The sequence below is a fragment of the Parasteatoda tepidariorum genome, chromosome 11, assembly GCF_982258835.1.
Source record: "Parasteatoda tepidariorum strain Cologne lab strain chromosome 11, Ptep-v5.0, whole genome shotgun sequence".
In the NCBI taxonomy this organism is placed as follows: domain Eukaryota; kingdom Metazoa; phylum Arthropoda; class Arachnida; order Araneae; family Theridiidae; genus Parasteatoda; species Parasteatoda tepidariorum.
The window spans coordinates 87,665,673-87,678,756 of record NC_141765.1 but is presented as its reverse complement, the minus strand read 5'-3'; the positions used below and the strand labels follow the sequence as shown (position 1 = coordinate 87,678,756).

At 27.7% G+C, this 13,084-nt stretch overlaps 1 protein-coding gene across 4 annotated transcripts in view; it reads right to left on the bottom strand.

Moving 5' to 3' along the window:
* The window catches only part of LOC107441643 (tripartite motif-containing protein 2), a 56,123-nt gene that overhangs the window by 28,840 nt on the left and 14,199 nt on the right, over positions 1 to 13,084 (bottom strand). For 2 of the 4 annotated variants that reach the window (XM_071187299.2, XM_071187298.2), the window contains exons 2-3: positions 11,494 to 11,575; positions 10,427 to 11,383 (exon numbers count right to left, since the gene is read on the bottom strand). In XM_071187299.2, coding sequence (XP_071043400.2) covers positions 10,427 to 11,366 — 940 coding nt within the window. In that variant the 5' untranslated portion in view covers positions 11,367 to 11,383; positions 11,494 to 11,575. Of the gene's footprint in view, positions 1 to 10,426; positions 11,576 to 13,084 lie in introns of all 4 variants that reach the window. The other 2 variants (XM_071187297.2, XM_071187296.2) reach the window with 1 other exon arrangement.

Genomic DNA, 13,084 nt, shown 5'->3' with positions numbered 1-13,084 from the left:
AATGCACATTCACAAGGTTTTCTGTAATTTACGATTTCTTTTTTCTATAACTCAATGAATTGCTGAATATTTAGTGGCATTTTAAAAACATTGAAATATGTTATGTTTAAGAATAAGATATTGAAATAATATGTTGCATATTGTATGATTCATTGTTTAAAAAATTCTTCATTTTGCTAGATATTTACGTTACATGGTTTTCTTTGGATAAAGATGATTAGCAAATAGCATCCACATGTTTCGATACATTCTGAAACTTACGTTCGCAAATTCACCATAAAATGTCGCACAGCATATTCTTCAATTACGATAAGCTACATTTACCACCAAATACTGCTACTATGATTATTTTTGTTATATATATATATATATCTGATATGATACTCTCTTTTTAAACAGAGCTCGTAAGGCCCTTAAGATACTGAAATGGGGGCACGAAAACTTAAAAGATTTTTTTTTTCCTAATGCCCGCCTGTGTTAACATCAGTCAATTCAGGCATCTACAGGGCGACAGATATCTGTGTGGCCTAAGGATTCCTAACGAGCATCAAACATTCTCAAAATTAAGTGTTCATTCACTGGAAAATTTAGTGTTTATTCAATTTAAGAACTGTTCCTTCACTTGGTTATCTTACTACTTATTATTTAAACCACCAAAAGCTTAAAACAATATTATGTAAGTTATCTAAATTTTTTTACATAATTTGCATTTAATAACAAATATGTCGACATGCATTTAATAACAAATACGTCATTTAGCTAAAATTACAAATTTTGAAATTTTTATGATTTTTTTTTAAAGACAAGCTAAGCTTAAGTATTCCTTCACTGGTTAGTTTACCCTATAAGATTTTGAGAAATTTGCGATGTTGTGAGAGATGCTTAAAAATGTTGACTGCGTATTTTTATTAATATTTATAAAATATATATTCAAGAAATTGATGAATATTTTATTCCAAATTTATTCATTCGTATGTATATTATTGAAATTTTATCAGTTATTGAGAGAAAAAAATACAAAATAATCACATTAAAGAAGCACAATCTGTTGTATAATCATATTCTATCAGAAGCATGCTTTTATAAAACTCCACATTCTCTGAATAAAATGTATTTTATTCAATAAAATGTTTTATTCAAATTTCTTTACTAAATTGCAAATAGAATTTTAGACGACTAAAGAAGAAACATCGTATTTTATAGCTTAAAAAAATAAAAATGAAAAGATAAGCAAAAGATTATTAGCGAAAAAAATATGAATGAAATTTTATGCTAAGCGCGCGAAGTCAAGTTCCTCGCAAGTTTATCACATTTTAATATTAATCGCTCCATTTAATCATTTCTTCATTGTCGCCAAATTATTTTTTTAAAAATAATTCATTTTAATTTTTCTCAGCTTCTAATAAATAAAAACAGTTGAAACTTTAGATTTTTCAAATGAAAAATATGTAGATTAATATGGTATAAAAAAATTCATACCTTATAATTCAAAAATTTTTCATCCTTAATTTAATTAAATAATAAAAAATAATTAACAATTATTAAAAATTATTTTTTTCGTGAAATTATCTTTGGGTAAATGAGTTTTATAACTGGGTGAAATTTTCTTCGAATTGCTTTATTAGTTTTTAAAATATGACTAAAAACGTAAAAAGTGAAATTAACATTAAGGGGTACGAACTTTGGATCGCTCTCCTGACCAAACTATGGGGACCATATTTCCCAGATTGCGGCTACCCCCTATATTTTGAAGGTTAAAAATCCAAATATGTAAGAAAAAATATATGTTTATTCAGAGAAAGTACGTTTTTGTGTCTGATTTCGTAACTTAATTAATAGTTAGCACTAATTAATTAGCATATTTGAGGTCACCCCCAGGAACCATTAAGATTGACACTTAGTTCGTGAAAATCGGATCATTAGAACGAATCATTAGAAGTTATTCAGGGTGATATCTTTTTTTTTTTGCGGACTGTACATACACATAAATATTAAATGTACGCTCATAAATACATGTGAACAATGCGACAAAAAAAGAAAAGAAAAGGAAAACGGACCACCCTGAATAACTTTCGATCTAATGATTGGATATTCACATTCTAGAACTGAATTTTAAAAGCTTGAAGGGGTAAACCTCAAATATGCTAATTAATAAGTGCAGACGATATTTTAAGTTATGAAATCACTCACAAAAACGTTCTTCCTCTCAATAAATAATTCTCTCAATACCTTTTTTTCCCAACGGACTACGATTTTTGACCCCCAGCATACGTATCCGCAATCTGGAAATATGGACCACATAGTTGGGTCAGGAGACCGATTCATATTTGGGACTCCTTAAAAATAATTTTACTTTTAGCGTATTTCGCAATATCTCTAGAACTTTTTAAGTGAATTGAAGCATTTTTGCTACACTTATAAAATTCGTTTATCCTAAGATAATTCTATGCAAAAAAATAAATTTTAGTATTTATATTTAGTATATATGATAGGTAACTTGAGAACTCCTACCACAATTCATAATTGTTTTAGGGATTGTTTTGCACTGTATGGTCTTCAATTATCATATAAAATTTAATGGATAAAGGTACTTCAATCACCCATCATAATTGTTCTACCTTACACCATCAGATTTCCATATTTTCTGATCACTATAACATTTCTAAAATGCCTGCTCCTGATACTTGCTAAAAACTACAACTGATGTTTATCTAACTGTCATTTAAATTTTGTACGTAAAATAACTAAAGGTTTCTAAAAACGTGACCATGTACAGTGCGAAAAAAAAATGAACCACCCAGAATAACTTTTGATCTAATGATTGGATCGTCATGTTCTAGGACTCAATCTTAATGCCTCGAAGGGGTGACCTCAATATGCTAATTAATAAGTGCAGACGATATTTTAAGTTACGAAATCAGACACAAAAACGTACTTTTTCTAAATAAACATACCCTTTTTTTTTGACGGATTCAGATTTCTGACCCCCAAATGATAGGGGGTAGCCGCAATCTGGGAAATATGGTTCCAATAGTTTGGTCGGGAGAGTGCTCCAAAATTTCGACCCTTCAATGTTAGTTTTACTTTTTGCGTATTTCGCCATATCTCAAGAACTTTTTGAGCGAATTCAAAAATTTTTGCACCCAATTATAAAATTCGTTTATCTAAAGCTAGCTTCCACGGGAAAAATAATTTTTAGTAAATATTTATTATTTTTCATAATTTTATTTAATAATGGTTGAAAAAATGTTGAACGTTAAGACATTTAAGTTTTTTCATAATTTTAAAGAATATATTTTTACGAGGCTAAATACAAAATCAGCAAAATCGGTTGAATGGTTTATGAGAAAATAAATTTCAAAAATTTTAATTAATTTTATTAATTAATAATTTAACTTATTACATTTTGCAGACTGCGGCTACCCCCTATAATTTAGTTAGAAATCCGAATCCATCGAAAAAAAAGTATGTTTATTCAGAGAAAGTACGTTTTTCTGTCTGCTTTCGTAACTTAAAATATCGTCTGCACTTATTAATTAGAATGTTTGAGGACAACTCCTCGAGTCATTAAGATTGAGTCTTAGAATGTGAAGATCTGATCATTAGATCAGGGTGGTCCACTCTTATTTAACGTGCACTGTACATTGCTCATACGTACAAAAATGGAAAAGTATATTAAATGTACAGAGAACAGGGGGAAGAAATTAACCAACCTGAATGATTTTTGATCTAATGATCGGATCTTCACCTTCTAGGATTCAACCTTACTAGTTCGAAAGGATGACTTGAAATATGCTAATGTTCTTCGCATGGGATATTTTATGCATGGGATTATCTTTGGTTTAGCGAATTTTATAATTGTGTGCAAAAATTTTTGAATTTAAAATTTTTTTTTCTCGAGATATGGTGAAATACGTACAAAATAAAATTAATATTAGTGGGTTCAAACTTTGCAGCACTCTCCTGACCAAACTATTAGGACCATATTTCCCAGATTACGGTTCCCCCCTATACAGGGTAATTCAAAATGAATATAGCAATTACAAACTGCTGTAACTATTTAATAAAAAAGAATTTATCGATAAAATTTACACAGGATGTAGATGGAACTTCAAAATTTTGTTTGCATGCGTTACAGATTGTGACTTCTCTTGGTCACACGGACAAATCCGGGAAAAAGATTGTTTTCTAATATTGTATTAATATAGACAAAGCAAAATATATCAATACAATAGTGTGAGGAACATCAAAAAAATTTGTAAAGAAAATGGAACTTATTAAGCAAAAACGTAAAATGAAATAAAAATGAAAAAAAAAAGAAATAAAAACAATCAAGCAAAAAATAGAAAATAAGAATTTAAGAAAATATAGAATGAAACTCGAAATGTAATATATAAAGTGAGTAGCGAATTCAAAAGTACATACAATTACCGGCATTTTTCAAAAATGATTTAAAATGTTTTCGTAACAAGTTTGCCAGATTACAAAATATGAAAATAGAAGCGTAAAGAGAGGATGATGGGATCAACTTATGACGCGTTCTTAATGAAGTACAGAAGCGCGTTTATTCTGATAGCTACCGTGGAGTGGCCTGAATCTGGATGTGCGTAAGTAATAATATTACGGTGGATTATTCAAAGTTTTTAATTAATAAGGCAGAATTTGAATTGTAAAATTTTAACACTAATAAGGTTGAATTTTAATTCTAAAATTTTTATATTGGTGTTTTTCATAGAAATTATTAACGTTTAATGAATTTTTCTTTTTCTTTTAAAAAATTCTTTACTGCATATTAGAAGGTTTTTTGCAACAGATTTGTCCGAATTGGTTTTCTCCATAGTAAAAATATAAATTTAGTTAACAAAGAAATTTTTAATAACATACAAATAAATCAACGATTTCATATAGAATTCAATCATATCAGTTAGATATCCATGGTTTTTTTACTAAATTTTGGAAAATTACGTCGATTTCCCTTTTTGATAAATAAACATTACTACAAATTCTTTTAGTTCAATTCATTTGATTAAGAGTGGTATTTAAATGTATTTTTAATTGTAAGTAATTAATTTATTTATATTAAATTTAAAATCATTTCTTTTATCGTATGAATCAACAATACAGCTATATATATATATATATATATATATATATATATATATATATATATATATATATATATATATATATATATATATATATATATATATATATATATATATATATATATATATATATATATATATATATATATATATATATATATATATTTGGCAGAGCTCAAATCGCACTCCGAAATCGGTGTGCTTTAGTTTTTATCTCAGGAATAGGTAATAAAGGTTGTCTCAACGACATGTTATTTTTCATGGAAAAGGGAAACCTTAGTAATTACATTGGTCCAATGAAATAGGTCGAGGGAATAATATGGTTCTCACATTTAATAAAGGGAAAACTCAAAATGTTAATTTATGCATGCTTGAATGAAAAATAGAAAAAGAAGCAGGGTTTGCATAATAAAGTGTGAGAAAGTGTTTAATTTTGAATTAAGAAGAAGTTTTAGAGATATTAACAGGATTTAGAAAAAGAAATAAAATAAAAAAATTAGTTACAGCCCTTCCCCAAAAATTTTATTTACAATCTAGAAATTTAAAAAAAATATTATTTCTAATACTTTTTCTATGTTAGAAGCACAATTGAAATGGATAAAAATTTTAATATGAATGTACCACCAATATATAAAAGTAATATGAAATGTAAAAAATATACTATTATGAAAACGATAAAAGCTAAAAAAGATGATAAAAAATGACAAAATATAAAAATGATAAAAATTAGGAATGACACATTGGTTATTGGTCGTTATTCTGAGGTTTAAGACTTCAGTATTTTTAGGGAATTTTTGCTGGATTAAAAGCTGTAATCCTCGAAAGGAGGAAAACGGACTCAGCAAAAATTGCTGGGAGATCCTAGTTTCAAATATAACGAATATATTATTAAATTTTTTTTTTATCTATATGTGGTGTTGACCACCAACAGAGAAATCAAACTCACCAACACAGAAAACGAGAAATTATATGAAAAGTTTTGTCAACTGCGGGTATTGCTTGAAGTAAATAAATCATTTTTGTTTAGGTTTTTTATTTATTTTACAAGTATGAAATTGTTTATTGAAATTGTAATATTGAAAGTAATATTTATCGAATAATAAACAGGAGTAAGTAAATTATTATTCTTTTATTCCCAGGATAACCGAATTTTTTATGAGTAATTTCAAGTAATTTTTGTCTCAAAGAAAATGGAGCAACAATTTTGGTCAAACCCCTTTTATGTTAGCATAATTTATCAATTTCAATAAAATTTGCAATTAAATTATTATTTTGTTATGCAAACGAATTTCGACTAATTTTTGTCTTTCTTTAAAAGATGATTTATTGGTGCTCTAATTTCAGCACAATTATTTATAAATTTATTATAAATTTATTATACTCATTATAAATTTATAAATTTATAATTATAAATTTATTATACTCATTTATTGAATCTTAAAAACGTTGAAGAGATTTAAAATTAGTAGTAGGTTTTAAATTTTCAATTGCTTCAATGTTGTTGTTATCAGGAGTCACTATGCAATTACACATTTCATAACCAAAAAAACTAATTTTAGTTAGTAAAAAAGAACACTACGAAGTCTTAAATTTTGAGTTTTCAAACCTACATATTTCAAAACAATTTTTAAGATGTTTTAAATGATTTTCAAAACTATTAGAAAAAATAATAATATCATCAAAATAATTAGTTGCAAATGAAACTTTTTGTAGTGAAAATTCGGTGGATTGTTCTTTGAAAGATACTTGGGACGTTCTTCCACCCGAATGACAATCTTAGCCAATCGTAGAAACCATTTTTGGTGACCATTGTTGATTTTTCAGCGTCACTAGGATGAATTTGAATATCCCAGTAACAACTGATCATGTCAGAGCGACTAAAATAAACACTGTTGTCTAATTTGTCTGCGAAGTTTCTTATAGGGGTAATGGTTCTGCATCTAATTTAGTTATTTGATTTAATTTTCTAAAGTCTACACGCAATCTACTTTTTTTCATTTTAATCTTTTTTAAAAGCTAAAGTTACTGGAGCCGTATAGGGTGAGGAGCTTTCTTTAATTATGTTATGATTTAATAATTCTTTAATTGGTTAATTTTTATTGTTTTGGGGAAGTTTTGTATTTGGTAAGTCTGATGATAATCTTACTCTTTGAGGTTTAGTTCCTATTGTCCCGACATCGTATTTATCTTTAGCAAAAATATTTTAAAAATGTTTTAAACCTTACAGAAGTTCGGAATTTTTTCACCATCTTGGATGTGCAAAATTCCTGACTTTGACAATGCGGATCCTCATTGTCATATTTTGTTTCATGAATATTTGAAAATTCAAGATTATTTTCAATTTTACTACCTAAATCTTTATTTTTAAATTCATTTCTTATTTTCTTTTCTTTAAATTTACTTTATTTACATTTTTGACATAATTATTTTTTTTATCTTTATATCGAAAACTTCATTTTCTTAAAGATATTCATGAAGATTTTGCTGAACATTTTTTTAACATTAGTGTTATTTGATTTTGATTTACCATTCTTTCTTTTCTTCACTTTATTTTTTCATTGCTTATTTTTTTTTAAAACTTTATCTTCGTTATCGGTGCTATTATTACATTCTTTAACCTGGATTTCTAGAGCAATGTGTAAAGACAAGTTGCAATAATCGGAAAAAGTTACCAATTTTCACAGATTTTGCATTAAAATCTGTTTCACACAATCAATAATTGAAATCCAATATACACTTTTAAACTCAAAATCAAATAACGTAAAATAGTACTTAAAATATAAAATTCTACTGACCTAGCTATTTCCAATTTTTAAATTTAGAGATTTAAATGAGAATTTATAAATTTGTTCTACATTTAAAGAAAAATTTTCTTTCTTTCTGGACAATTAGATTTTCCAAAATTTTGGTTTGGATAACATTTAGAGCATTACTTGCGTCGACATTTAAAAAGATAGTTTTTATTAGTCACAATCGGGTGCTTGTTATTTTTATTTTTTTCATTTTTTAACTGTCAATTTTGAGGTTGGTCACTTTCTTGTTTATCTTTAGGCTGGAATTGATTCTCAGCAGTAAAGATTATAGGTTTGTTTATGCAATTTCGGATTCAGTGATAAACATTAGTAATTCCTCGCTCATCACAAAACTTTTAAGACCTAGGAAGAATCTCCTGGGACACATGGGCAAAAATGACTTGCTTTTTGTTTATTTTTTTATTAAAATTTTCACTTACTTTATGAAATCAAGGTCTAATTTGGAATTGTGGGTTAAAATGTCGACTTGACAGGAATAAGTTTTGATTTTGTAACAGAATATTATAATAATTTGAACTAGCTGAGTTATTAATCAATGGCTACCTTAGTGTAAAGCCTTGATATTTTTGATTTCGTTGCCTATACCCACTACGTTTTGATTCTGAGATTGGTTTATTTTCATTTTGAGGTAGAAGAGTGAGGACATCATATATAATTTTTGAAACAATCGTAAGCCAATCAATTGGGGTTTTGGGTTCTATTAGAACAAAAAGTGTCCTTATCTGTAATCCCATAGACAAACTCTCAATTATGTGTTGATTACTTAAATTTTTTTTTCCGACCTAACTCGACCTTTTCGGTAAAATATGAGTCCTTAGCTTGGCCAGAAAACTTTAAATTTTGAAAATCGTTAAAGCCAAAAGGGGGTGAAAATTATTGTTCCTGAAAAATTTTGACTATTTCTTGAAAAAAATTATAAGTTAAACAGTTATTTATAAATATTTTCAAAGCTGAAACCCGAAGGAGTTTTTGAAAATTTTTAAGTTTCTATCGTGAATGAATTTAGAATCTCTAGTTTGTTTTTGAATATGTCGGAGCCCGGCTGTGAACTGATTACCAATGTGGGGTTCAAACATTAATATGTCTGGTTTTTCTTGTTTATCACGATTAAAATTTAAATTTCAAGAACTAATGTTTAATTCATTTTAATTATTTGATGCTTCCAGATTTTCTCAAATTTGGAAAATTTCTCAACAGGTGTTAAATCATTATACATGATAAATTTATAATTCCTTGAGGGCATTCAAGCATTATAATTAAAAATTACATTTAGAAGAAAAAAGTTCAAATATTTTAATTGCTTGATTTTCTTAACCCTAGGTACATTGTTGAAGAAAAAATTTAACTTTTAACCATCGAATCAATCAAAAATGTAAACTGTAGCACATTAAACAATGAAATAGATTATAGTTACTTAAAATATTTTCATATTAATTATAATACTGAATAGACTAAATTAACTGAATCAAAAGAAAATTTATTGAAAGGAAATAAAAAATTCAATAATTGCAATAAATTTTAAAAGTATTGTCGAATTGTAAAAATAAACAAATCTGATAAATTATGTAAATAAGTTCAATATATAAAATACAAATATTATTAACTAAAACATCAAAGATGAGGGAGAAAAAATAATAAATTATAATCAAAATCACTAAATTCTTTTTCTATTTAAACACTAATTACTTTCATAAATATGAAATATTTCGAAAATCATCACTAGACTTGAAATCAACAGATCAAAACATAATATAATCATTAATCATCAATATGAACTCCATGAAAAAAACAATACTATTTGTCAGATGAATAAACACTGGTTAAAATTGTTTCAAAATATTTAATACAATAAATCAAATTTAATAACAATAAAATTGAGTGCATGAAAATTTAACTTACGTCCTCAAGTCCAATCGTGTGATTGCTGATAGAGTGCCATTAAAAACAAAAATTCAATAATAAATAATCTAGCTGCTGATCCGTATTTAAGAAGCGTTTGGAAAACATTATTCAACACTCTGTTCTCCTCCAAAAAAGTTTATTATTAGTTTTATGAACTTTTCAATTCTTAATTCTTAGGCGAATAAACATTAAGTTATCATTTAACGTAAAAAAGGCTCCTGATTTTCCCTTTTCTACATATTTTCAAGAACTTCTTGAGAGTTGTAATTTTTATGCTATTATATTTTTTCCAGGCAACAGAAACAAAAGAATAGATTACTTTTTGATAGCATGAAAATTTGGAGGCTATTCCGAAACTCCTTAAATGCAATTTTTCATTTTTTCCATCTTTTTTTTAATATTTTAAATGGAATTAAAAAACATTCATCAGAAAATTCTATTATAATTTTTATTGTATTTTTACGTTGAGGAAGTTAAGTTTTTTTTTTTGTCTATACAAACTGGAGACAAAACTTGCTTATTTTTATGGATTTTTTTAAAATGATTCCCTCTAATCAAAGCAAATAAAATTGCTTTTAGATCATAAATAAAGATAAGGGGACTTACCTCTGTGTCCAATTTTTAATATTAAATCATCTTCAATCACTCTAGAACCACTTGAGGATGATTTACTCAGTCCTGTTGTTCTCGGAATCTTAGAGCGTCTGTCACTAGAAGAACATTCTTCTTCTATGTATGTTTTCACTGTAAATGGGCTACCATTGATGGGTTTTCCAAGTAATTTGATACTCAGCTGATAAGTACCTTCTTTTTCAACCATATATAAGATGTGATAAGTTCCATTTTTCTGGTCGGCTATTTTAGGTTTCCATGAAAACTCTGATGATATTAGTTCGACATCAAAAACAGCATCCCTTACTATTTGACTATGGCGATCTTTAGCAGTCACTACCACCAGCGTTTGTTTGTTGATTCTACACAGTTTAAGACCTTCTCCAACTGCTGTACACTCATGTGCTACTGCACTATTGCTTATTAAAGTACCAACTTTTAAAATGGCTGATTTTGCAGATTCGGCATCTTCTGCTTCAAATAATATAAAACTATTTTCTTCTGGCATTTTTTGAATTCTCATGGTTGCTAAATCTTCTAATTTCTCGGCGATTTGTTTAGTCACTAGTATAATTTCAGTTTCACTCCCATAACATAATGCATTTTGAGTGAATTCAGAATTGACAGTAATGTTTGAAAGACACATATCAAGCAAAGCCTTTTGTTCCTCCAGCACTTGTCTTTTCTTGGCAGTGATTTTATCTAATTCTTCAATAAGTTGACTTTTTCTTTTAGCTATAGCTTGTTCTAAATTATGAAAGCACTCTAAAATCATTATTCGATTTCTCTCATCATTATTAGCCAATGAAAAAATTACGTTACTAACCTCTTCGATAGCCTCTTTTAAAGTTGGAATTTGATCACATGCTTTTTCCATTAGTTGACGTAAATGATATTTTTCATCTTCGGTAGCTTCAGTCAGCTGTGATGTCATATGTCCAGCATGCTCGTCTATAGAATGCATGTCAATATTGTATCTTCAATATGTTTGGAATAGCATAGATATAAATTACAGTGAAAACATTTATTGCACACAAATGCTAAAATATTATTTTACAAACCTCTGTTTTTTGGCAAAATAAGCTGAGGACAAGAAAATTTCTGGAGGATTGGATTGTTTCACAAAACATGTGTGTAAAGCATCTAGAAAAGAAAAAAAATGATTCTTCAAAACGATATATATTTAAGCAATATGGTGATCAGATTTAATTACTACTTGAAAACAATAAATTGTTTTTCATTATTAATTATAAAAATAACTTAAAGAATTTTTCCTTTCATATTAAAGACTACTAGCTAGAATAAATATGTTTAATTAATCAATTTATTTTAAGTACTAAATTGTGAAATTGATTTTATCTTCAGTAAATTTAACTTCGTAAAAGGTTGAAAGAATAAAAAAGATGTAGTAGCTATAAAATCAGTATGTTTGCATCTCAGAAGCAATTAAGCCGGACTAATTCTTTTGTTGACATTAAAAATCACTACCATATTAAGTTCTAAATCATTTTTTTCGTTGATTTGTTATTTTGTATTTTAAATATTGAATCGATGATTGGCTTTCTTGTCCAGACTTTTAGACATGGAAATATCGTTTTACCAGATGCGATTTTACTTAATAGATAAGCCGAAAAGTTGGAGTAAGTAATAAGCTCGATATCTTAGTGATGTTGCAAACGGAACTATGTTTCGATCAGTTAGTTTCAAGGAAGTACGTGGTTTACTGACCATACAACGTATTTGCGCCAAGTAAGCGAACGGCGATGAACTGGAGTAGCAGCTTGACTGAGAAAATTTCACCAACTTGAGGACTGTAGTAGTAGCACTGAGATTTACAGTCAACCTGTTCGTAGCCACTTGCAAAACTTTTGTCCTCTGAATGGGTTACTAGTATTGTTCATATGTGAAACTAAGTTTCACCTACTGCCAAAAAGTGTTTTGCAACTCCCAGTATGTTCACTGCTCCTTTGAGATCAATGTGATTTTAAACAATGTGAAGTTTCATCAAGCTATTCCAGGTAGCAAAAAGATATTATCTAACATTAGAACGATGCAATATAATACTGCTGTGCTAGAATCTCTTGAATCCTATCTTCTTATATTAGAACTAATATTACATAAGATTAAATAGTATTAAATCTAGCATTCGAACCTTAAAAATTATAATTTTTTTCAATATTTTTTATCCAGCCCCACCTTTTTTCGAAAGGGCATAACAAAATTATTAATAAATAAACATTTATTCATGAAAGAAAAGAATAAATTAAATACTACTTAAAATATCATTTTTAGCCGATGCAATTTTACATCAGAAAACACAAGAAACTATTTGCAGAGGTAAACTGTTTTTGTGAACGATATAAAACTGGACAAACTTTTTAAACTGTTGAGTTGTAACTCTTCACAATTGTTTACATCGCCATAGTTCCATCGTCGCCATTGTTCGTGGTCTGCAGTTGCATGAATTTTTCAACTTCAAAGGTATTTATAATTAAATAATTCTTTTAGTAAACTTTATAAATTTCTATGATAGATACGCAAAACCTTAAAGTAATATAGGTAGCGTTTTTCCTTTAGTTAAAAATCAGCTAGAAAAGCAATCTAAAGCACTTCAATACATGATGTATTAGACAGGATGATGATGTAGAAACA